Source organism: Pleurodeles waltl, chromosome 10 (genome assembly GCF_031143425.1).
Source record: "Pleurodeles waltl isolate 20211129_DDA chromosome 10, aPleWal1.hap1.20221129, whole genome shotgun sequence".
NCBI classification, from domain to species: Eukaryota; Metazoa; Chordata; class Amphibia; order Caudata; family Salamandridae; genus Pleurodeles; species Pleurodeles waltl.
This window is the reverse complement of record NC_090449.1, coordinates 1006167164-1006194628: the sequence shown is the minus strand read 5'-3', so window position 1 is coordinate 1006194628 and position 27465 is coordinate 1006167164. Positions and strand designations below refer to the sequence as shown.

General features: G+C 42.5%; 1 protein-coding gene across 5 annotated transcripts in view; it reads left to right on the top strand.

Annotated features, from left to right (window-relative positions):
* DGKK (diacylglycerol kinase kappa) overlaps positions 1-27465 on the top strand; it is a 524126-nt gene that overhangs the window by 64512 nt on the left and 432149 nt on the right. For 4 of the 5 annotated variants that reach the window (XM_069211876.1, XM_069211875.1, XM_069211872.1 and 1 more), the window contains exon 2: positions 26840-27123. In XM_069211876.1, the coding sequence (XP_069067977.1) occupies positions 26932-27123 (192 nt within the window). In that variant the 5' untranslated portion in view covers positions 26840-26931. Of the gene's footprint in view, positions 1-26839; positions 27124-27465 lie in introns of those variants that run through there. The other variant, XM_069211873.1, reaches the window with a different exon arrangement.

The following is a 27465-nucleotide window of genomic DNA, read 5'->3' as shown; positions in this document are numbered from 1 at the left end:
GGTTTTTTACCCCCACCCAAAGAACTTATCAAAAGTTTTGGGGTTTGGCTTGATCCACAACTGTCAATGGCCCATCAAGGTAATAAAATAGCTGCCACCTCCTTTGGCCTCCTTAGGCTGTTAAGGAGGGTTTTTACTATCCTACCCTTCACAGCCAAAAAAAGAATTGTACAGGCATTGATCGGCTCCCTAATTGACTATGGAAATGCACTGTTCATTGGCTCACATGGCTAAGTGATCAAAAGATTGCAGAGAGTCCAGAATGCTTCTGCACGTCTGCTGTTGAACATTTCTAATCAAGAATCTATAAAAGCAGGAATCTCCCCACTACATTGGCTTCCTATGGCCAAGAGGATACAATTTAGGACACTATGTCATGTGCATAGAGCATTGCATAATCGAGGTCCAGAAATGCTGAGGTCTTTAGCTTCCTTCTACTCACCTAACAGACCACTCAGATCTTCCTCTTAGCATATCTGGCAGTGATTCCTAAAGTGAAAAAAGCCAGACAGGGTGGAAGATCCCTGGCATACCAGGGGGCAAAGCTATAGAACTCCCTATCTATCATTATACGAGCAATGAATCATGAATTATCCTTCCGTAAGGCTTTGAAGACGTGGGTATTTAAGGTATAACTTCCAATTTTTTATCTTGGTTGCTACTGTTTCAATTTCGAGCGCTGAGAGGCCTTCGAGAAATTCACATAACATAACATAACATATTCCAAAGCCACAATTATATGCTTGTTTCTCAGTTCGTGTATATATCTGCATTTATTGGTGGCATCTAATAATAAAAGTGTTCCTTGTAAATTCCCAATACAGAATGTTGTCAGCTTTTTAGATCATCATATATAAGTAACTACTCCACCTTTCTGCTACTAGGTGGGCAAGGATGTAGACAACCACAATATAAAGGTTTTCTACTTCTGTTACTATTACTTTAAAACAGGAGCTAAGGTTTCTGAATTGACTGATCCCACTTTTCACCTTTTGGTTTTCTTTCCTGCTTAATACCTCTGTAGCAATCTTTCCTCTTTCTGTGAGTTCTCGTTGTTCCAATAGGTGTGCTTTTGGGACTTCCCTTGCAGGAGTAGATGCTAATATTCTCCTGGGCCCTACACTGACTCCACCTCTACATTTATTTGTTTTTCCCTTGCCTCTTCTACTCTGTATTAAAGCTGTTGTGAATCTGCAGCATTAGTTGGCAGAGAATCCTTGACATTCACACTCAAGTAAGAATTGTGATGGTATGTGATGAATCACTGTCTTTTGCTCCCGGGGTAGATGCATGGACTGCGCAAGCCTTCTTTCATGTTAGTCTTTCAGTGGATACATTTCCTGCACCCAGGAGTACAGCTCGGTGCGCATGTGACACTCTAGCGAATCAAAAGAGCCTTCGTTTGTAAACTGAGCTCACAGGGATGAAGGTTACAGAGAACATTCGGTGCCAGGAGAACAAATACTGCCGGCGCCACTTCTTCTCGCTGGAAGTGGCTGTAACAACAGAAAGTATCTGCTCAAGATGCAGAGAGTGAGCGCAAGAAGAAACCTCATGTTTGCAACATGTAAGCTGAGGAATACTAAAGAGGAAGAATGAGGAAATACACTGAGGCAGCCAGAACATTTTTTTTCTTCAAAACCATAGTGACTGTGTGGGTGCAAGGATGAAAGGAGATGGTCTATGCTGTAAATTGTGGCTTACCATTGTTTCAGAAAGATCACCATGGCCAAAGGAGCAACAGATCCTACTTTTAACACATTTTGTACCTCAACAACGACCCTGATGCTGCTCTGAATGGCATAAATTGAACACTACCTGTGCCAAGCTCTGGGCTGAAGCCACTTACAAATAGAGCTTCTGTTTATTTCAAAGAAAGTATATGTGACCGGGAGGAGAGGCATCAACGTGTGAAACTCATGACAGGAAGACCTGTGGGGGACCAGACTGTCCAATCCAGGATAGGAAAACCCAAAAGTAGTCAACGCTAAAGCAATCTGAGATAGAAAGGCCCACAGATAGACAGAGCATGTCAAATAGGGGACTGAATGAGGGCTGAAGAACAGAGATTGTGGGTAGACTCACGGGTAGGGAAAGACTGTCAAATGGGAGATGGGACATACTCTTTGACGAGCAAAGATTCTTGAATGCGCAGTGGGGAATTTCACATATATGAAGTGTTTGTCTAATAGAACTTGGCAGATACCCTGCAGAGCCGGTCAATGTAACATAGGAAAACCAAGGGCAAGCAGGGATAGTAAGTTGGAAGATGGGAAGGCCAACATGTAGGAAAATGTTGGAAAGTGGGAGTTGGAAAGGTCTGCTGGAAAAGCAGAAATTGTCTACCCGGAGAAGGAAAGGCCAACAAGCTGGCAGAGATTGTAAATGCCCACTGATAACTCAAAGGTTGTGCAATGGGACGTAGCAAACAGAATCGTGTCACAACAGTGCTTATTTGGAGCCGGTGGTTGCAGGTGGAGACCGTTTTTGGTGACCGCAACAAATTTTTCTTCATCAGACTTTGACCTAGGAAGAGAGACAGACAGAAAAGGGGGAAAGAAGTAGTAAAATGGGAGACAGTGACAAATGTAGTATCCAAGGCTAATAAGGAACCTAAACACTGAGATAAAAGGAAAGGGCGTGTATGATGGATGTGCTAGAACCAAGGATAGGCATTAGGCAACCTCAACATTCTGCAGTGTAGGTGGTGAGCTTCTGAGAAAAACCTTCGGCCACAACTCTTTGAGCCAGATGTATGACCATTTCTATTTGTGAGCCTCTGATTGCCACTTTTTGTAAGTCGCAATTAGAGACTCGCAAATAGAAATGTACAAATGTGTCTTAGACACATGTAGCGATTCCCAATGGGGTCGCAAGTGACCCACCTCATTAATATTCATGAGGTAGGTCGCAATTTGTGATCCCATTGGGATGGCCACAAGCACAGGGATGGTGGCCTGCTGGGGGCAGCAGACCACCATGTATGTGACTGCTTTGAAATAAAGCAGTGTTTTGTTTTTTAAATGCAGCCCGTTTTCTTCAAAGGAAAACGGGATGCGTTTAAAAAATAAAAATGAAAAGTTTTCTTTTCATTTTCTAAGAGTAGGCAGTGGTCCGTGGGTCCACTGCCTGTTCTTAAAAAACTTTTTTGATACCATACTCAAAGGGGAAGGGGTCCCTTGGGACTCCTTCCCGTTTGCCAATGGGTTACCACTAACTTCAAGTTGGTGGTAACTGAGGATGATTTGCGACCGCATTCACGGTCGCAAGACATTCATACATGGCCCTCGCTATTAGGAAGGGATGCCTAGTAGCGATGAAAACTGCTTAATACATCTGTCCCTTTGTCTTTTACAAAGGAAGCACTTCCACTCCACTTCACTGTGATTTCGTTTTTTTCAGTTGTATATATTTGTTACATTACAAAAGAGGCCCAGCTAAAAGAACTACCACAGGACAGATAGGAAAAAGGATTTTCCTGTTAGAAAGACCCTCACCCACTAGGGTTATCCCTTGGTGGCATTCTTCATCATTGGGTTTCTTCATGGTTCCGCTGCGGAGCGGGTGTGCTACGACCTACGGGATACGTGGGAGCACTGGTGTAGTCTCCTCAATGTGAATCACAGGATGGATGGGAGTGTTGGGGTCTTGGGTGAGTTAAAAATACCTCTAATCTAACTATGGGGATGTATAATTAATGGAGCTTCTAGTCTGAACCTAGAGAATTCCCAGAGGAATGAGGAATTGCCAATGGAACTGCTGTTTCTGGACCCATCTGAATGAAAAGTGATCTCATAATGAGGCTGGTTGTGAGCAATCACAACTGTGAGATCAAGTTAGAACAAACATGTTGAGCTGGAAGCACTATTGAACATGCCCTTCCATGTTCTGTTGAACTGCACATAAGTTCTTCTATAGAGGAGAAGATCTAGGAAAATTCTCCAAGACAGACTTGCAACAAGTGAGCTTCAAAATGAATACATAGCCTATGTGTGTCCTTTGTGTCACAGATCCTCTTGCTGCAGAGCAAATAACAACTGTTTCACCAACCTCCATCTGATCAACGGCATCTTAGTTGTCAAACATTCTGTCACCCTGGATCCAGCCACTTCCAATAAATCCCACAATAAACTAATTTAGTTTTAACTTTAAATCTAATCCCATTCGCAGGAGGACTTTTTCTTCAAGGCTGCCAATGGAAGAAGGAAAGCATCAGAAGGAAACAAAGTACTTAAAGTCAACTCCCTTTTAACTGTGTACTTTTGCATGTGGCTCTGTGGGATGGTAAGTGGGTTTATGAATGAAGATTTGTGGTTTGAAGGGGTGGATGGATGACCATATGGTACAGGGAATCCTCCGGGAATCCTCCTGCCTGATTGGGGAGGAGGAGCGGTCAAAGAGTTGTATTCACGTTATTGCTTAGACCACGTTTATGCAGCAACCTCACAGAAGGAATTCAGTAACTTCCTAAAGATTAACATTTTGAATAGCCTAAAGATGTTAAGAGTTAATAATGTAAAGCTTAACCCAGCTCAAACAAATAAAAAAAATGGCTGGCATTCTAAAAACAATAAAAAGGAAGTAAATAAGAGAAGCTGGAGAAAAACTGGTATGATTATTTTAGTGCAATTCATCAGAGATTAATAGTCAAAGCATTGACAACATCGGCCATTTCAGGAAGACCTGGGCTAAGGTTAGTCATGCTCATCATGAGTGGCCTGTCCTTGGAGATTTGATACAAGTGAACCAAGCCACTTTAGCTTTGAGACTGTTGTCAAGCTGAATCTTGTTAATCCAGAAAGGTCCTCAGGGTGCATCCAAAGAGGGCATCATAAAGTTGGACAGACTGGCTAAGTTTCCTTAGTAAAAATTATAAAAAAGAACAAAAACCTGCATTGTGCTTGTACATGGCTGTTTCCAACTACAAGGTTGTCAGATGCCTTGGATATCTCTTTGTCCCATTGGTCTTTTGCTTGACTGACAGGACTTTTCTCATTTCAGGGGACAGAGCCAGAGTAATCGCTGAGTTTGTGAAGGTGCTGCTGAAGGCTGGTTTTTATTCTAAGCCAGACATGTTTACCTTGCTGTTTTCTCAGGAATTCTGCAGCTGACATTGTAGAAATCCTGTGGTTCAGGAGGACTCTTTGGCAAAGGTTTCTCTTATTCCATCTCTTCAGAGCCTGGAGCAAGGATTTAGAGCAAATGGACTCCTAGCTACCAAGAATGCCCACTCTCAAAACAGGGTTCTCTGTTAAATCCTCTAACGGTACAAGGCCCAGTGTGCCCCTCGTTACCATGAGTGCCCTCTAAAGTATTCTCTGTTACATCCTCCAGTGTTACAGGTCAGAGACAAGTAGGCATTGTGTGGGACAAGTACCTTTCATTTGTGCAAATTGAAGCCTTAATCCTAAACATTCCCTAAATCAACCTTCCCCCACTTTTATTACTAAGACATTTCCAAATCCTAAACCAATTGGTTTGGGTCTGTCTGAATTGTGTGCCCATTCTCTGTCCAAAACTAAAAGATTACTTATCTCCTTCTCAGGGCCAAGTACTTGGGCTCTCTAGGAAGCTGATTATCTTTCCCGAGGTTGGGTTAAGTACCACTTCCCAATCAGGCTTTTACAAGACAGTCTGATCAGCTTCTTTCTAATCTTTTAAAATGAGTCTGTCAAGCCTTTGTGTACTGGCCTGAGAGTTAATGGATGAAAGAAACATTTTACCGCCTCTCACAGAAAAAGTATTTTTTGCAATCAATTGTTCGCCAAAAAAAACAGATTCAGGAGTGTCACACTACATTATGTATGCCTTTCAATGTTGGTGTGTAGGTGCTATCAAGAGGGATTTTTTTCATTTATACATTAGTCCAGTACAAGAGGTTATTAGATTGGCTTGCTGGCAGATGTGTCTCTATACTGACTGAGCCCAGCACAATTGTAGATGTTAGAATTGGGGCACATGAATCTTAATGGTAGCTGGTGCGCTTTAAAGCCCATTGATTCCAAAGGATTGAACTTAAAGGTTGAAAATGCACTTCTTTTAAAAAGATTCTTTAGTCTGAGATCATGGATCATGTAGTAATAGAAACAGCTATGATAGTCTGAGAATGGGGATGTTGGGCATACATGGAGTTTCTTTGCATTATTTGTGGACATTTGAAAAATCGTTGATATCATAACTAAAAAATGCACTTTTACTCTCATTTTTCAGTCTGGCTTGACGCGTCAGCTGTTTGGCTGACCTATTGCGTCTGATTCTTCAGAATATACACAGTGGGCTTTGTCTCCAACTGCAGGAGCATCACTCTCGCACCTCATGCAATTGGTGGCTTGGTGTATCAGGCCGTCCTTTATGGAAGTGTTCCTTTGAAATAGACGAGTGACTAAAATCATCTTTTTATGCAAGTTGTGTCCAGCTTTGGAAAAGCCAATAGGGTAGGCTTTAATGTGATGCATAATATTTCTGCATGAAATGCAGGTAATTGGGTTTTGTGGATGCCTGTGTTTACACGTGTTAAAGCCAGGCTTTGCCAATTTTAAGTATTTAAAACGTATTACCAAATGCACAATATCACACAATGCTCCCAAGTATAAAAGAGTGTTGTCCAGTATGACACATTACTGCTCAATGTGACACAATCTTATTTTCATAAACTGTACTTGGAGTAGAAACTTGAATTAGCACATACAGTATATACTGGATATTTTATATTGTCAGTTACATGTAAGCCAGGCACCATATTTCCTTTCGCGATCTGTTTTATTATTGTCGTGGTCTATAAATGTATTTTTAATGGATGGATTCTATGGATGTTTATAAGTCCAAATGCATCTTTATGACTGGCTGACTCAGTACTCTCCATCTTTGCGTATTGCTTGCAGCTGTGACACACATTGCTGTTGTTCGATTCCACACAGCCAATAGCACAAGGTGATGTACAGTATGAAACTGCTTGGTATGATACAACCTTGACCCGTATCACAGTGATGCTTACTATGGCAGTGTTGCTCTGTGTCACAGCTCTCAGTGTCAGAGGGTGCTGTTCAACAGGACACAGCACTCTTCAGAAGGTGGAGTGGTTGGTTGTTGGATGGCACATAAGATGTGGGGCTGCTCTTGATCAGAGCAACTATGGTCCGAAGGATCCTGGGCAGAGGCTCTTCCAGGAAAGACCTTTAGAAGGACCTGGGTGAAAATAAAGAATAGCATAATGCAGGAATACAATAATGATACACTCAAAATAATACTTCATAATTGTGTTTGCTGTTTACTTTATCATTAGGCTGTCCAGTGAGAAAAACCGTAATATAGAATTAACTAGCTGCAGTGCTATCCCTCATGCTTATTGTAACACTAATTCCAACCTCTAACCCTAACTCACCCTCTAACCCCAACACAACCTTTACCCTAGCTCAACACTTCATCCTAACCCAACCTCCACCCTAATCCAACATCTAACCCAGATTCTACCTAACTCAACCTCGAACCCTAACCTAACCTTAACCCAACCTCTCCTCTAACCCAACATCAGATCCAAACTCAATCTTCACCCTAATCCAACCTCTAACCCAAACCCGAGCTCTATCATAACTCATCACCTAACCCTAACCTATGACCCAAACTCAAAACTTAACCCAACCTCTACCCTAACCCACCCTCTAACTCTAACCCAACCTCTAGCCATACCCCAGCCAAGCCTCTAACCATAGCCCTTGTCTATCTGTAACCCTTACACTAATTGTAAGCATCACCCCTTCCAAGTAATGTCATACTATTTTTTTAAATAACTCTATACTAATATTTTTTCCTTCATTTTAATTAGCAAACGTAGTAGTCATTTTCACTTTTCAACACTGTTAGACTTGGAATCATTGGTGTGGTCTCCCCTAACCTTTTGCCTCTGCTTCCCAGGTTGTATCTGTGTGCTTTTCTCTGTTTTCCCTCTTTTGTTTGCTCTGGACACTTTACCACTGCTGACCAGTGCTAAAGTGTAAATGTTCCCTGTATAAATTACATGTGTACATTGGGTTATCCATGATTGGCATATCTGATTTACCAGTAAGTCCCTGGTAAAGTGCACAGGAGGTACCAAGGGCCTGTAAATCAAATGCTACAATTGGGCCTGGAGCACTGGTTGTGCCACCCCACTAGTAGCCCTGTAAACATGGCTCAGACCTGCCATTGCAGTGTCTGTGTGTGCAGTTTTAAACTGCCAATTCGACTTGGCAAGTGTACCCACTTGCCAGGACTACACCTTCCCTTTTTATACATGTAAGGTACCCCTAAGGTAGGCCCTAAGTAGCCCCATGGGCAGGGTGCATTGTATGTCAAAGGTGGGACATGTACTGGTGAATGTTACATGACCTAACAGTGAAATACTGCCAAAATCAGTTTTTACTATGGCAAGGCCTATCTATCTCATAGGTTAACATCGAGGCTGCCTTTAAATATTATTAAAGTTCAGATTCCCTCTGGGAGCAGATAAAAATTTGGCATTTAGGGTCTCTGAACTCACAATTTAAAAATACATCTTTTGGTAAAGGTTGTTTTTAGATTGTGTGTTTGAAAATGCTACTTTAAGAAAGTAGGCATTTGCTTTCTTAAACCATTCTGTGACTCTGCCTGTTTGTGGATTCCCTGTCTGGGTCAGTTTGACAGTTGGGCTGCTTGCACCTCTCCTCTAGACAGTGACACAAAGGGAGCTGGGGTGTAGCCTGCATATCCTGATGAGCCAGCTTGGGGAGGAGTGGTCACCCTAAAGGGCTGTGCCTGCCCTCACACAATGCAGTCTCCAACCCCCCGGTGTGTGCTTGGGGCCTGGATTGGGCAAGGCAGGATCTTGGGAACAACAGAGACTTCCCTTTGAAGTAGGCCTACTTCAATGGCAGAAAGGGGTATAAATATTGGAACCAAAACCCCTAAAAATCAGATTACTTCTGGAACCAAGAAGAACTCTGCCAAGAAGAGCTGGAGAGATGGGGGAGGAATACTGCCCCTTTGCCTGTGACTGTGCTTTGCTGGGTTGGCCTGCAGTAGCTGCTTCTTCTTGAAAGAGGACAAAGACTGACTTTTGTGTGACTTACCACTGGTGAAGAATCTCCAATGGCTTAAACAGAGCTTGCCTCCTGTTGTTGAAGTCTCACGGACATCAAAGACTTCTCTCTGCCAGCACCTAGACTCTCTCCTGAGACTCGTGCCCTGCAAAGTGGTCCCCTAACCTGTCTCTGGGCCCTTGAAAGGTGAAGCTGATGGAAAAGGACAGAAATCCACGCAATAACCATCGTGCGGTAAACTTTTCAACGCATCACCCGCAACGCGGCTGATAAACGGCACGCCACCGGCCTTGCGGAAGGGAGATCGATGCATCATGGCTGGAGAAACGATGCACAACACCCGCTAGCGGCTGCTGATAATGACGCAAGTCCCACCAGCATGGTTTCCTGACACCATGTGACCTGATTTCAACACAACATCGCTGGGTGTGACAAATCAACGCAAAGCCTACCCGGACCCGAGGTGTCTGTCTGGGAATCGACGCATCGCTCTCTTGTGGGAGAGAAGAAACGACGCACGCAGACTCGACTGGAGAAGCAATGATGCACGGTCTTGCTTGCAAGTGAGAATTCAACGCATCGCTGGCCCTTTTCGACGCACACTCGCCCGTGCGGCTTTATTTTTTAAGCTCACCAGGTACTTTGTTTAACAACAGCATTCTCACTGCGTTCTAAGGATTAAGACTCTTATTCTTCTTAAAATGCATATCTTGACTTGTGTGTGTAGGATTTTTGTTGTTCTGGTCTTGTTTGATTTAGATAAATATTACCTCTTTTTCTAAATTGGGTTGGTGTCAATTTTGTAGTGCTTTCATTGTAGTACTGTGTGTCTTGGTACAAATACTTTACACATTGCTTCTGAAGTTAAGCCTGCCTGCTCATTCCAAGCTACCAAATGGGTGAGTGGGGTTTAAGTGAGGGTGATTCTCCTTTACCCTGACTAGAGTGAGGGTCCTTGCTTGGACAGGGGGTAACCTGGCTGCCAACCAAAGACCCCATTTCTAACAATCACTTTTAGTTCCTCATTTTCTATTCCATAATTTGTTTTCTTCATTATCGCATACTGCTCCAGTTACTTCCCTCCCTTATCGCTTTTCTAATCCCTAAATTCTGTGTTTATTTCATACCCTCACTATTCATTAAAGCATTTGCTTTCTCCTCAGCCTGTTGCTCTGAAAACACCTGCTTCTTAACACATTGGCCAATTCCTACTCTTTCAGTGCCTCCTCACCCTGGGAATACTTGTGGTGCGTTCTACCGCAGGTGCAGCCCCTCTATGGATCAGCCTTTTATGGTTTTACTTCATCAATGAAGGGATAATTGATGCCTTTCCTCTTTCACCCGTGCTTCAAACCTTATAGCCCACTCTTCATCAACACTGCCACACCATTAAAGGAATGGAATAATTTGCACAGTAACAAGGGTATCTTTTGCAGAGTTGGAGGGTGGAAGGTGATGATGATATTGAGTGGCTTTGATGCCTATAGAGTTAACACCAAAGTATTCTGTAATACCACAGTACGTGTGCCATGGGCACTTTTTAGATTGCGGCAGAGATAGCGAGGCACGATTACTGGTATGACTGTAAAGATATACAGGATAAAAAGATGAAAAACACTTCTTGGGCCCTGGGTGGTTAGCCTGGGGGATGTTAGAATAGCTGCAATATCAGGAATTCATCTTGAAGGTAATTAAAGGAATCCAATTACAGGAGGGGAATGTCCAGAAATCCCCAAAAGTGATAGTTTGATGACAGGGTTCAGTCAATAAAAAGTTTAGAAGAGTCTGAAGATGCTTTGCAGTGGTATTTTTTAAATCGAACTCAGGCAGGGAATCAAAGTCCACATTTATCCAATTTAGCTGATACGCCGGTCACTAATCTAAGGAGCAGCGTGCTACTTGTTCACTGAATATCTATAGCTTACAGGGGCAACTCTTACTCCCATGGGAACCTTTGTATACAATATGTCAAAGCGCAACGGTTCTCATTGGCATCACTAGTCATCACATGAATAATTTGGTCAGCAACAATGGCTGGGAACAATTAATGTTTATTAGAAGGAATGAGAGAGAACATCGCTACAAGTTAGAATTTTGAAAAATACTTGATGCAATCAGTGCAGTAAACATAAACAACAGACAAGTGCATCGTGTCCCAAGTGAAAGCGAACCACCCTTAAGGATAGATTAACCAACAAGTACATGTAGTAAAATCAGAAAGTGACTTACGTAAAAAAAACTGCCCAATGTTTCAATTGTACATAGATAAAAATATAAATCAGGTGATTGTAAAGGTGCAAAGAAAAAGTCTACATACATTTTTTATCTTGGATGAGTCTAACTATGGTGAAAATTATCCCCTACTTATGCAACAGCGAGCACTGAGAAACGTTGCACACTTCACAAATTGTTAAAATTATGAACTTTGCAAAATATGACAAATGAGTAAAAGACTGGACACACATGGGCACTTCAGTTTGTCTTTAAAAAATTAATCAAACTGCGAACCTTGAGTTTTAAAATGAAGTGGGTATCCATGGGTTCAAGCGGAGGTGAGCAGTCACTGAGTATGAGACTAATTACTTGGATTGGCTTGGATGCCACTCAGTATAGATCACCTGCATTATGGAACAAATGGATGTTCACTCTAGTACAAAACTGGTTTCTAAACACCGTGTAACCAACAAGAATTTTAAACAACGAATAATACTTTCTTAGGCACAAAAACAGTTAAAATAAAAGGCACTTTAAGTAATACTCATCTATGTGAAAACTGCTTTTATTCTAAATATAACATTTTATATTTGCATTTAAATAACAAAATTGAAAGAGACATATCTTTACACTGGAAAACCTCAAGATGCAGGCGCTGACCAAAGTAAGTAGGACATTTTATTTCATTCTGAAATTCAATTCCATAGCGATTTCCATCTCCAATTGGGGAATGCTGATGAACACTTTTGTTCTCTTTTCCGAAGTTCTTTTTGGTTTAGTATAAGAATTAGAATTTGTTCAAACTAGCATACGCTTTTATTTTCTGCAGCTAGTACATCAATGCTATTTATAATTACATTTAAGGGCACGTATTTTACATTTCAAAATAAATGTCATAATCTATCTTATTGAACAACACTAGGGGTTGCAATAAGTGTGTTCGAAATCACAGCAAAGAAAGTAATGGCTTGCTTAAAACTGAATTGTAGGTCAGGCATAATAAATTGAAAACTAATTATGTCAGCAAACAAATGTATAGTTAGAGGGAACACAAACCACAGGCTTGGCATCCCTGTGGTCGGATTTAGAAAGTATTGTGTGCTACTTTGTTAATACTGAAGAAGAGGAATCTAGGCCTTGTACATCTGAAGTTCTGAGATTTGAAATGGGACATTCAGTACAAAGCAGTCGGATATACAACACAATTCAATGAAACCAAAAAACAATTAAAGCATAAACAGCAAACATAACAGAACATGTCTTGATGTATTCGTTGTCTCACAAACTTTGTTGAGTTTGTATTGGAAAGCGGGTGGAAACGTTTTTACAGAGAAAGCAAAATTTGTTATTTCAATGGCAGAGCCTTAGAGGGTTGTTGTAAACAGAGATATTAAGCCCCCTGCTGCCTTTCATTAGGCAGAGAAAAGTTCAAAGAATACATAGCTCCACTTAAGTGGCACTTATCATGTCCTACTCCTTAAAAGCAGTGGTAATAGAACCCTACTGTTAAATAAAAAAATTAGTGCAAATTGATTCTAAATCTTAGGGTGGATGAAAAAAATCACAGTATAGAAAATAAATCGTAGACCTTCTTGGGACACTCTTGACTGCATTCCTGCAGCAGTTACACAGAAGACTTCTGCCATCTTGGTTGTACTGTTTGGCTGCAGTGCATCCGGAGTTCTACCCAAGTCCTTTCTTTGTTTTTATTTACACAGCCACATGTATACCGGGACACTCTCCGCCAAAAGGAAATACGTTAATACCCTAACGGTGTCATGTCACTTCTTGTAATCAGTACTTATCCAATCAACAGTATGCTCGCAATGTTACTGTGTAAGGATGCCATGCTTTTGTTGGTGTTATATTGTTACAGGTAACATAAAATGGTATTTTTATTTCAAATGTTTTATAATGATCCATCCCTGATTACTGATATTTGATAAACCGACTTTCTATATTGGCAGAATGACGGTCTGTCACTTGCACTTGCATTATTTGTATTTTTTCTCTCTGTGTAGCTTGTGTTTGCACGTGGGAAACAAAGCAGCCAGTGTAGTTGCAGGGCCCCTTTCTTTTGGGGTCAATACATAGCCAGAGCTTAGACACACAGTCCACACGTGGATAGATGCTAACCCCACTGCATACAGAAGACATCTCAGGATTAAACCCCATTCCTCCATCCCTCAGAGTCCTAGGAGTGTGTGGGACCTGCTGCCCATGATCCCCTTGCCTCCCCTCTGGACACCCATGGTTTTGAGGCATGGTCCGCTGCGCAAACTGAGGATGTGACCTTTCAATAAAATGGGAGAAGGCTATGCTGCTGCACCAGCATTTTGGGGTGTTGTCCAACCCAAATATTCCCTAACCTTATTCGAAGCTGCAAAGGTTTTTCTCCTCCATACCTTTGTAAAACGATTTTTTTAAACTTCACAATCTTTGTGAATTTCACATGGCTTTTGGGGAGGCCTTGCAGCAGTCCATGGCCCATGGGACCGCTGCCTGCTCGGATGCTACAGCTGTCGCTTGTACAGTGAAACCTGCCCTAATGGACCGCGACCACAATGCAAACTGGTATCGATTGACAGCAGAAGTCGACAACCTTTCCTTGCTTTGTGACCGCAATTTAGAAGGAACCTCAACATTGATTATATCAGATACAAAGAAATATGGAAATCACAATGTAATTTTAATGCATTGCGCTTAGGCACCTTCCTGAAGCCATCCACTTGGCGTACTGCAGGGTTTGCACCAATGTCATACGTTTAGTACAGCAGGCCTCAGGAGTCTGACTAGCTATAACAACCCCCGTGAAATCTCCATTACGCTGGCGTAATATAACGTAATGTCGGTATTTTTGTGTTACGCTTGTTATGCAAAATTCTGAAATAACACAATTATGCCAAATTGCATAATTAAATGCCTTTCATGCAGGATCGGCTTGCAGTGCTTTCTAGGGGTGGGGTAGGGCAGTGCGGCACACGCAGGAGGGGGAGGGAAATTATTAGTTTTTTAAAACAATAGTTACCTGGATCGCCCCCACCGCTGACACCACCACCGCGCTGCTCCTCTAGCTCCTCTGCAGCAGGCACAGGCTCCTAGCCTGCCCTGCAGCCAATCCTGATGCTGCTTAGAGCAGCGTTAGGATTGGCTGGGTGCGTCCAGCCAGGGCACTCCCAGGCAGACTGGGAGCCTGTGTCTGCTCTCTCCAGCCCGGCAACACAGTCCTGGGCTGGAAAGAGCCTACTGTGCATGTGTGTTTGCCCAGTCCGAGAGGGCCATCCAAACACACATGCGCATTGAGGGGAGTGCACAGTGCACTCCCCTCAATGCTCCTCACAGCCTGTAGCACCGCCCCCTTTACTGCAAACCGATAATAAACACAGTGTACAACAAAACAATAATAAACTGTGTTTATTATTGTTTTGTAGTAAAAGGTTTGCCGTGGCTCCTGCTTCTCGCTGGGAATGACGCTCCTCTGCCCTAGCGGAGGATCCAAGCCTGCTTTCATGGCAAAAATTAAGTGGGTGCACATATGAACAATGCTATTGACCAGAACATGAGCAGTGATTTTTTGACTTTTTTTTAGCTCCATCAAAATTTACAAATTTTGCACCGCACCAGAAGCGGGTTTTGCATTTTGAGTAACTTTGCGTAATTTTCCAGAAGTTTAGCGTAACTAAGACTACAAAATGACTCAAGTTTTGCACACCCCTGGTTAAATCTCAGTCATTGCCAAGCAGTCCGCAGGACACACAAACAGCACCACAAACATCATAGTAGTTAAAACACAAATGACACCTCCAGTGTTTTGCACAGGTCAAGGGAACAACATTAGACTTAGCCCAAACTTAGCAACCCAAACATAGCAGATGGCCCTGACGTGCTTGGCACTCATCAAGAGCTTTGCTTTGTTTGCTCTCACTAGAGCTCATCAGGAATGCATGGGGAATATCCCTAGTGGCCTAATTAATTGTCTTCGGTATTAAACATGGCAGCTCCTTCTTCGTATGTTAACTGTCTTGATGTCTATAAATAGCTTGAGAAACTATCAAAGGCTCATGTCGGCAGAGCTGCTACGCTACGTTACGTCGCGGATCAATCCACCCGCGCGGACTGCCTCCCGCAACTTCTTAAGGCGGGTGCTCCCGACTGCAACGCAAGAAGAAAGACTAATAATTATTAACTATTTTTGTTTCTAGGGAGATATTTCTATGTAATTGTTGTTGCTCCGCTTTATTTGTTAATCAGAGACATTTTATTTACCCAACCCAGGGTCTCAGTAGCCCAGTAACTCCTGGTTTCCACTGAAACAGCAGTCTGTAGGTTCTGAGTTTCTGAGCTCAGAATGGGGGAAAACATGAGGCATTATCCCATTTCTACCATCAGAATTTTTTAATGGTGCAATTATACCGCAGGGGGGATATTACTTCCAGAGGATGAAGTGAATAAAAAACGTTTTGGATCTATGATGAGCGTAATGGTGGGGTGGTTAGCGAATTTGGGTACAAGGCAACAAGACGTATGGGAACTGTTAGTGTAAACTTTGAAAAGATGGAGAACATTGTTCCCTAAAGATCCCAGCCACTGCAACCCCCGATTGCTGCCCTGAAATGCCAGTGCACTCCTAGGGAGGCACTCAGTGAGACTAGGAGCCTGATTTACATCCCGCGGACGGGTTACTCACTCACAATGGGGAAGAGTAGCCCAGCCGCAGAAATCTAAATCCCGTAGGAAATAATGGGACTGAGATTTCAGTGGAAAGCTATCCTTCACCTTCATAATGGACTTACCCATCCAGCGAAACCTAGATCAGGCTCTGAGTTTTATACCTGCAAAAGGATAAAAAGTGGCGGAGGATCAATGGAACTTACACCTGTGGCTTTCGGTTCACGCACAGATCTCAGGTGCAAGTGGTTGACTCACTCAAAAGAGGTAGAAACAAGTAATTGATTAGCAAGAACTTAAAAAAAAACACATCGAATAACTATTGGATAACCTCTTGAATGAAGAGTGCTATCAGCTATTACCCGAAAGCACTGGGCACTTGCAAAGGTGCGTAGAAGATGCCTTTGCATAGGTGACTTGCTCAAACCAGGCCAGTGTCTGCTATGAGTTTTATGAGGCTTGTCGCCGCGTTGGTAACGCAGCGTAACATGGATTAGAAGGCCATCCAGGTAGAATTTCTGCCGCCACGCTGTGTGCCGAATAATCTCCCGAAACCATTTCAGTGACCGGAGAAGCTTTTGCGGACCAATATTTGCAGGTGATAATACCCAATGCGCCTTAAGATAGAACAAAGATATGGCTGGGGGCAGAGGTGACACTGCCCTTTGATAGTCCTGATGAGGCCCTGATTGAAAAGGCCGAAATGCGTTGACATACATATTGGCGAGATAGTGTTCTTAAAATTGGAATCAGCTTGGCAAAAAATCATTCAATATGCACTACAAAATACCTTAAAAGACATTGAGGTATTTGCCAATTGCTTGTGCATGAACCTCCAATCATTGCATTTTGAAATTGTGACCACCATTTTGGTACAAAGAAAGTTATTGGGCATAACCCTCTATTGACGACACGGTCAGCTACAAGACTTTGAGAAGCTAGATGTTGACCATAGTTGAATTAAGATGCAAATGTGAATTTAAGTCCATGTGTTGGATTTTATGTGTGTAATGATTTATGTTGTAGAAAAAATTGTTGTATTCTGTTTATATTCACCAATGAGTTATTGTCTGCCTTGCATATAATTAATTACATTTTGGATAATAATTGTTCCATAAAGACAGTATTGAGCACTGTGATTTAAAAATATTGACGCAATTGATCCCTACCTTCAGACCACTTTTTGTGATACAGTGTCTGCTATTCAGCAACGAATGGCTGTATATCTACGGAGAAGAAAAATGTCCAAAGCATTGCTTTTGTTCTAATTCAGACTAAAAAATAAATAAATTAGTTTTTTTCCCTTATTCGTAATTCCTTTGTTTTTTTTTGTGTTTAAAGCCACGATGCAACAGCTTTATGCTCATTAAGTAAGTTTGCGCAGAATTTCTTACTCTCGCATTGAGGTTGTGCAAGGTTCACAGCTCCACAGCTTTGTGCATTGATGAATGGAAAAAAACAACAATGCAATAATAAGACCGTCAACTCTCTTTCTGCGCCCACTGAATAGAACTTGTGTGTGTTGGGTGCTCCGTGTCACCAGGGCTGGAAAGCCATGTGGACACAGAAAGAGAGTATGGGCTGCTTTTAGGGGGGGCAGACAGAGAGATCATCATCTCCATGGCCTGGCAAACATCCCCCAGGGAACACACACAATTTTCTTGTAGGTGTGTATAATTTGCCACTCCCAGATCCTCCTGGTGATGGGTGGACTCACTTGTGTCACTCACTCAGGTCAATATGGGATTGGTCTAAACAGTATTACCAGCACAGGCGTAATGGAGACCATACAGTCCTCTGGTGCAAGGGGGCCCCCAGGGTTCCTTGTTTTGGAGGGCCCCACGTAGCCCTCAAGCCATGCCGTTGTCTGAGCAGAAAGAAACAGATAAGCAACATTTGTGGTTAATTTAATATTTCTGTAAGATAAAGGCCCAGTAAAGGATATCCCATGTCCCCATGGCAGAGGTGTAATGCAGGCTCCTGAGGCTTCGGGAGCTCCAACCCAACAGGGGGCCAGCATTGACCCAAAGACCAATACATATCTGTGCAATCAGGGCCCAATCACCTGGTGTTATGCCACTGGTTTCCAGGGCTGAATTCAGGTATCAGGTCACCACTGCCAGCCTTATATCCTTGGAAGACAGATGACTCCCCTATGCCAGACGTTTTAGAATTTTGGGATTCCATGCTTGTTGTCCATAACCGTGGGTTTATTTTAATTTCAAGCAACTGGTTTTAATTGGTCTAACAAAACGACCTTGTCTGTCCATGCCCCAAAATTCCTGCCTTAGGTGAATTGCTCTAAAACAGAGCGTTGATGAAGGCGGCCATGATGGATTCACCATGTGTTCCATTGCTGTCTTTGAAAGTAAAACAAGACTCCTGTATTAACTAGGTAAACAATGTAGAACTGCCAACGCCATAGCAACACAGGCAGCCTCAGTGTAGACAGCAACATCTCCAGACCCTGGGTGCACGTTTCCTCACTAGCTCCAGTCAGAGAGGCGACCCATACTTCCACCAGTCTTAATGCAACAACCGGCACCGCACCGAACTGACTCCTTTGCCGATCACCACCACAAATTGCAAACCTGCAAGACATTCTTATGGGCTGATCAAAAAGGTAGAAGACACTTCAGTCAATTAATGGCTGAAACGGGCTGACGCAAACAAACCAATGGCTGAAGAGGCCGACCTAAAGCTCCTCAAAGCTCATTGATTATGAAAAAGGCGTAAAAAGCAGAGTATCCTTTTTTAAGGGTGAAAGGCCACATTAAATCACTTTCTGTGATGTCTTCCTGGGCCATAAGGAGTATGAAATCACTTTCAGAATCATACAAATTTGGCGAATGGCCGCCAGTTTCAGTACCAATGTCACACCATAAGCGACTTGGTCCAACATTCTCTACTCACCTGAACCACTCAGGTCTGTAAAGTGAGCTGGTAGAATAATCTGTGGGAGCAATATTTAGATTGGAGTATCCTTCAGATTCTTTTGACTGATGGTCTTAAAAGTCTGCTAATTTATTGTTTTTAAAGCTAAAGATTGGACACAACCTGTAGAACTAAACTACCCTAAAGAAAAAATGTTGCAAAAGTATTTTCTCCATTATTCATTCAAATAAGCGTAAATAATGTATACAACGTTGTTCATTCGGGGCTTATGGGATAGATCTGGTTCCTGTTCTAAAGAGCAGATGCCATTTTGTCAGAATGGAATGCTGCAGGCTACCACATCTGATGCAGGAAAATAGGGCTTGTCGCAGAAAAACTGAAATTACAAGGGCTCAGCCCCCGGACACTTTACTTTGAGACCCCAAGGGAAAGCCAGGGAGTAATCATTCATACAAACATCAATGGAAAATGGAGGTGGGTACTCATAAGGAAGGAGGAAGAAGGGAAGCAGTGTGACTGGGTAGAGGAGACAGGGAGCCTAGAAACTGTTGCTATGACAATGTCACTGCCACTCGCGAATAATGGGATTTATGACTTTGTGGCCATGAATAGGAATGGTGGGAAGTCAGATCCAGGCTTTGAAGAGCCGAGTGAATCATGTACTGCAATGTTTCTGAACACTCAGGCTTTTGACGCGGTGTCGCATTGTGGAAGGCCAATGGAGCAGCATTGCACGGTACATTATGCGCATGCGCAGGCTTTGGTAAGGATGCGGGACCATGTGTTAGACTGCACTTGGGCAAAACACACATATTGAATCTGGCTGCACAGGAGACAGGAGAAGCAGGCGCACAGACAGCCATCATTTATTCAACAGAGACTGTTTCTCCAAAGCCCGCGGGAGGGAGGGGACCACTACTTCCCAAAGAAGGTTGCCTTTTACTACCCAACCGATGGCCAAGGGACCCATTTCCCTTGATTATATTAGGGCTATGGTAGCCCTTGCTTTGACACTGTTGTGAGAATAAAAAGATGTAATTCAATGTGAAATATGGCGCACAGAAGCCATTTCGGCCACCCCCTTTCTTGAGCCGGCAATAGGTACAGTGGCGAGATAAACATTTGGCCCCAGTGGGACCAAAAATCGAAAATCTTCTGAAAATGCAGTACAGATGTAGCCCAAAATGGATCATATCAACATGTAAACAGCATACAGCAGATAATACGAAGGGCCTGATTCACAAAGGTAAACCTAGACCTTTGTATGTTTTGGATTGTTTGCTATTCACAGTGGAATTTATGAGTAGTATTTTCACGAGTGCGGAGTCTCTGTGCATTTAAAGATAAGTTTTTATTAAAGTCTTTATTTTTATTTTTTTATTAAGAAGGCGTATCTTTTTATGTGCGGAGGCTTCATACTCGTAAAGATACTACTCGTAAATCCCTTTATGACTAGCAAGCAGCCCAGAACTTCCACTAATGTGTAAGCTTACCTTTGGCAATCAGGCCCCAGTTGTTTTGCATAAATTGTGCAGGGAGTTGCAGGTGATGTGTACCAACTCATCTTTGGGAAGTTGGACTTACTTTTCATCATCAGATTTCGACCCAGAGCAAGAGAGAGCAATGCAGGAGAGGGAAAAAGAAGGAGTAAGATAAATACAGAAAAACTGCGACAAGCAGAGGAAAAGCATTGTAAAACAACCTGCAAGGGGGGATAAAGGAACACAAAGTGCGGGGTTGTAAGAAAGAGACACGAGGTGGAATCTACGCAGCCTTGGAAGTCTGCAACCAGGGCATCCGGCAATGCTGAGGGCAGCTCCTAAGTTCCAGGGGCCACGCACTTAATGTTTGTTTTTTTAATAAACTAAGCACTGATTACAAGGGTGCTAATCACCACACACCTTCCATGCTCCTTGGGGTTTAAATGGAGGCGCCTCCCTAGTGGTATAGGAGGTTGCAGTCGCTAATCATATCAGTTCCCCATTATCTCTGTCAAACAGCTGCATTGAAATGGCCTCTAAATTGGCACGGACTTACAGATTTAGTGATATTATTATATATAGTGCACAAACGATAATGTGTGGAATTGGGATTTCAGAGATTATTTGTCATTTGGGAAGCACCAAATAACGTGTCTTGACTCCGTTTGATCCTGTTTAAATCATTGTTTCCATCGCACTTCAGGATTACAAAAAAGGTGCATCATTAGGGCTTCCAAAACTGCTGACATATTTTGAGATGTTTCAATAGTTCATTTATAGGTATGTTATTGTGTGTTAAAAGTAAAATGACATCCTACAGACTTCCTTTTCACACTCCCCGCACCCCTGCAAATCTGTCAGATAGTTCTCTTTGCAGCTAGAGAGAGAAAATCTCCAAGACAAGAAAAATAAGCAGAGGTTTGTCAGGAAACATAGCCTGAAATTTGACCTCCCCATTATATGGAAATGTCCACATTGAGCAAACTTTAGGTTTTGTCACTGACAGCATCAGTAACATCATCCACTTGGTTAAAGTAACTGGATGGGGATCCCTGTTATGAAGAAGCCACATTTTTAAATGGACATACGGGCCGGCTTTGCGTTACATTGGTGTCACCAATCTGTGTTGGCACACTGTTCCCCCAATGTCTTCCTTCTTCACGAATTCCCTCACCACCACTCTCCAGTGATGCACCTCATGTTTCCTTAGCCTCTTTGTCAAGTTTATTTTATAGGGCTACTCATCCCAACCTAGGCGGTCAGAACACTTTACACCACAAACATGGTATTTAGAGACAATGAGCCAAACAAGTGGATAAACCAATGTATAGGAGATGTTACTTCCAACAAAGCGGTCTACAAGTTGTAGGAATCCCAAGTAATCCATATTGTTAGGAATTATATGTTGAGTGCTTGGTCTTGGGAAATCGAGGGACAGATTAACAGTTTTTACAATGCACAGTGAAAACGAGAGAGCACATCTATTAACACATTGTGCTGTTGCTTTCTCCTCGAGTACTGGTGTACCTCACTCTGCCTTGTGCCAATGCACCCCCGCCCTTGCAACATAGTGCAAAGCTGTTTGTGTGATGCCAACCTTAGGTTTTATACTGGATGGGTACTTTTCCAGCACAAAATTCTAAGCTTTAGCACAATAACACTTTGTACGTGTGCTGTACAGTTCAGCACACAGGCAAACTTGTAAAGGTTTGGAGAAAATAAATTGTTTCTCCAACTTTTTGCTTGCCCTGCCGAAGCATAATTTGCGATGGCAATCCCTTTCTAACAAAGTTAGTAGATAGGGATTAGCCTGAAGGTCCATGAGTGAGTGCTTGGGAACGTCCATGTACCACTCATGGTGAGCATCCTTGTTGTAAAGTAGCACATTGGGCTACTTTGTTTTATTTTAGGGCTACTTCCCAATGTAATTCAGGATTTGTACTGGAAAGTAAGCCCCAAAATAACACTTTGCGCCAGATTTGCATCACTTTGAGATGCAAATTGTTAGTAAATATGCCCCATAATTGTAGCACAATGACTGGGGAGTCAAACTCATATACACGTATTGCTACCCAAAGGAACCCGTTTTAGCAACCTTAGAATTACAAAAGATTGAGGGTAAAAAGCAATAAGGTTATAATCTTCTGTCTTTCAATGTGCATGCAGCACTATGTGCCAGTTCATAGCTCAGTCTGCTATGACAGAAATATTGCTGTGAACTACAAGAAACAAAAGGCCAGTGACAAAAGCAATAACCCACTGAGCTATCTACATTAAATCACTAATCTGTCATCTGCTTGTCGCAACAGGAACATTAGCCCTCTATGCTGCTATATCATGAGTCAAAGCTGTCCTAGACAAATCACAGATCCCTCCACCAAGTGCATTAACCATCAATTATCATGCCTTTGTAATTATCCCCTGAAAAATGCCTGCACACAAAGATCTCTGCAGGCTGTTCTTATCTCGTCCAGCCTGTTATGCAGAGGGTGCCCCCTGACCTCTGCGCCCAGTGCAATAGCATCAATCGCACTGCCCTAAGGCACACAGTGTGGACATATTCAGTCACAATGGAGGCCGGGTTCCATAGTCGGTATTTAGGGGGCAGCTACCTGACCAAACACCAGACCCGCCCCTTGGTTCCCTAGGTTTTCATCTTGCTTTCCTTGGACACAGGGGCCATGAAGGCAGCGGCAAGAACAGAAAGTAAATAAAATGTCTATAAAAAGCTCTGCCTGCATTATCCTCACGAGATAACATTTTGATCTGGAGGATTGGAGTTCGGGTGAGAAAATGTTTCTATTATTAAGACATACATAAGACTGTGTTAACTCTCGCTTCCTCTCCCCACCCTCCCCTCTCCCCGCCCCCTCCTGGAGTAGGTGTGGCAGATAAACTGAGGTTGTTTATTGGAAATATATGGATGACAGACAGATTAAAAAAAATACAAAAAATCCATCTCACAGAAGGCACTTTATTTGCAAAGATTACAAATTAAATCTGCTAACTAAAGGATGTTCGTGTGCGATTTAGTTGCGGAAGTTAGCTTCCCAAAGCAATTTAAAAGACTTTGCAATCTCTTACACACCATCTTCTGGACAATCATGTAAACTCTGTTCTATATGTTCTCCCCACCAGTATAAGCGGTAATACAGCCTCCTCAAAATCACTGCACTGCACGGCTAGGCCGTAGAAATAATGCAATGCCCACTTGTTACATAGTCCATTCTGCTTGAAATCGGTCCCAACGTTTGCAGATGGGGACAGAGTTTTGTTCAGAGGCAAACTATTAAGTCACTAATGCACAAACTTTGCTGGGAGAAAACCTGAACACATACCTGCAAACACAAACACATACCTGCAAACACATATACCTGCAAAAGTCACACATAAACATACCTGCAAACTCAAAACGTAAACACATACCTGCAAAAGTCACACACAAACACATACCTGCAAAAGTCACACACACATACCTGCAAACACAAAACACACATAACTGCAAACACAAAACACAAACACAAACCTGTAAAAGTCACACAAAGCACAGCAGCCTAGCAAACTGTGGCATAATGTTGCCAAATAACTGGCACAAACAGTGGGCAAAAGTGGCTGTGGGTAACATTGTGTTGTTTTTTATACTTTACAGGTGTAACAATCACACACAAGAGAAAAGTACACATATTACCCAATTTACCCTTGGGCAGTCATCGGCATAACAATAATTCTGCTCGAGGATATGCCTCAAGAATAAAGTCGTAGAAGATATCGCTTGATAGTTTATGGCGCTTGGTGCATTATTAGAATGCATTAAGCATCATGCAAGCATTCAAATATATATGTATTTACTAAAGTGTGATATAGTTTTCTTGTGATATGTAAACAGGACTACTGGAATAAAGTGACTCTGTAGCTGCTGGACTAGTGGGTGACAAATGGTCCTCATGCCCTGATGACTTTGTTTGTAAGTCGATTGAAACATGTCGGCCGTTTCTAGCATTTTGGTCAAAAAATGCTATAGTGTTTTTAATCATGAGCCTGGCCATATATAGTAAAGAATGTGAGACATGCCATTTGGACTCATGTTTAGGAATTTGTGTTGTGAGAAGAAGTAACCACCTCCCGTACTTTTAAGGACCCTTGCATCATTGGATGCAGTAGACTGATGTAATTTTGACAACTTGATCAATCCCTCATATATGCCCAGCATAGGTATTTTCCTCCACTGTTTTCCTCCTGCTATAATAGGAAAGTGCCAATAATGATGCAGCGAGCCAGTTGGATAAACATTAGCCAACTGACTCATGGTAGTCACTTGCGTGAGGCACTTCCTATATTTTGTATCAATAGCCCTTCATTATGAGGTGTAAGGTCCACTGGCATCTGTCCTTTTTGCTTTACGCATACCCCCCAGACGATGACTTGACTCGGAGTTGTACCAGAGCAATTTTGTGTCCTACAATTAACTTTTGGCTTAAGGACCTTGTAAGAAGCAATTAAAAGAAAGATTGAATGGGGTGATTGACTTTGGGGTTTTGATTTTTCTGATTTGGTTTTGAGTGGAGGGCGCCCCTTTATTGTCACTGTCCTTCTCCAGGTCCTTTATTTATGCCCACCCATGTGATCTGTCATGCAATAGAAAATACCTTCAGAGCACTTTCAAAAGACTCTACCAGATATTTACCTTTGTCAAACTCTTGGTCAAACTATTTAAACAATGCACACCACACCTTGAAACATTATAGGAAACACCAACTTGGCCAGAAAACAGCTACAGACCATATCCTTTACACATGGCATTAAGAATTTGAAGAAAAAAGACATTGACTTTATATTGTGGGGCGTTCCTCTGAAAATAAATTGCCAAATTAACTCTCCTACCGTTAAGCTAAAAAAACAAGTGGGACAGTGTTTTAACCACTTCTAAATTATATGCTCCCCCCTAATGGAGTTCAGATATGCATAGGCAGCATACAAAGACCACTCTAATTATTGTCAGCTTTGTAGCCACATGTTTAAAATATTAATAAATATTTGTGGTTTTTTGCACAGTGCTTTTTGACAAACAATTAAAATGGACCTCCCACCCTAAGGAACCTGCAATAGCTCCCCATGCACAAATGATACCAACTCAAGCTTCTGACCTACGCTTACAAAGCCCGCCACAATCTAGGACGCACCTGCCTTAACCACCGCCAGAATTTCCACCGACCATCCAGACACCTCTGCTCCACAGCGCTCTCCCTCGCTTACACCCCCTGCATCCTTAACAGCACCTACGGGGCTGGTACTCCTCCTTCATCGCAGCTAAAGCCTGGAGCAGCCTCCCCATCCACCTGAGAAACTCTCCCTCCATCCAGGATTTCAGGAACAGCCTCAAGACTCAGCTGTTTCACTAAAGCCCAAGCAGCATCCTCAGGGCCTGGATACCCTCAAGGGTGATAAGAGCACCCCACAAATCCTGACGATTGATTAACTTAGCCCACACTTTTTTATCAAAAAGGGGTTCTGTCAGGCGGCAGTCGCTTTAAGATTTGCTTTCAGTGAAGAAGACCACCAAAGATATTTTAAGACATAGCAAAGTGAGCATTTACTCTGGCCGACCTTCCAAGGGGACCCGTGGGAAAGTAAACTTTCTCTCCCTCTCTATCTCACCTCTGTCTATTTCTATATCTCCAGCTCTGACCTTCTCTTTGCCTACCTCAACTTCTTACTCAGTCTCTCTTTGCCCAGTGTCATCTCAAGAATTGTTGTGGCCCCGAGAAAGCCATATTTCAACTGTTTTTGGATGAACTCTGTTTCTGAACATTTGTTTGGGATCATGTGAGATTCAAGTAGCAGAAGACAGGTAATAAAATGCAAAGTTTTGAAGAATATGGGATCCCAAAATATGTTTTGCCCATGGCTCCAAAATTCCTTAAGACAACACTGCTCTGAATGACAGCAAATCTAGTTAAGTGAATGGAGGCAGCCCTGACATGCTTAAAGACTAAAGAGTTTGGTACAAAATAATAATGTGATTTTTGTAAACCTTTTTACTCCTTGATTGCTTAAGGATTTTGTATTGGGGGTACTTCTTATCAGAACTGGGATTGTTAAACTACTACATTGTACCTTGTATTTACATAGGTTGTAAGTAACATTTTTTCTATACTAGATCGTGTTTGAGTAATTGCTTGGTTATAATTAATGAGAGGTGCTTTACATTGGAATTTAAATTGTCTTATCATTGCATTGTACCCTACATGTTTTATAGGTTTAAGTGATTGTATGATTTCAATTAATTTACAATAGACCGGCTACTGTAAACGTTACATAAAATAATAGGACAGGAGGACTATTTACGTACCGTTACGTGCTTTTGTGAACTGGCCCAATTGCCTTCAATGGAATCTGACTCTGAGCACCCACTCAACCTGAGCTTCACAGTTTGAGACTACGCTATAATCCAGACAAAGGTGAAATGCTGTTCTGCGGATTTGAATACATGATTTCCACATTAATTGAGTTTGTCTTTCAACTTTACAGGACTGTATGAGGTCAACCAGAGTGAGAAGAATTTGGAGCTTGTTCTCTCAGTCTATTGGTCTGTTTGGCACCCGCATCTCCAACCCAAAAGGATGGCTGAGAAACTTTCACCAGGGGACATTTTTGAGAGGAAAGGAAGGGAGTCTGTGTCCTCCCTTGATATGGACAGGTTGGCCCAGCCAGATGCTGCAGGTGAAGAGTCTTCAGACAGTGAGGGGGAGCAAGATGGAATCTCCAACAAGCTCATCCGAAAGGTCTCCACGTCTGGGCAGATCAGGAGCAAGGTAAGAGATGGGGAATGGATCTTCAAAGGCCACCATCACTGCAGGGATTAAAAGTGGGGGTCAACAGAACCCCTTTGGTCCCCAGTGCATCTGAAAGTGGGGAGTTTTGAAGCCTAGGTTTGCCCTGCCCTCAGGGTTCTTTGTGACTACAATTTACATTTTGACAATTTACATAAAATGTGTTACCAACCAAATACCATCTCTTCCTCATCCCCATCCACCCCACCCCCTCGAGCCTACCCATCAAACTGAAGAAGAAATTAATGTAAACTTGTGCACTTTAGTGAAATATATCTTAACTCATGGGTAGTTTTACTGCAGGTCTGAGAATTGCACAATGGA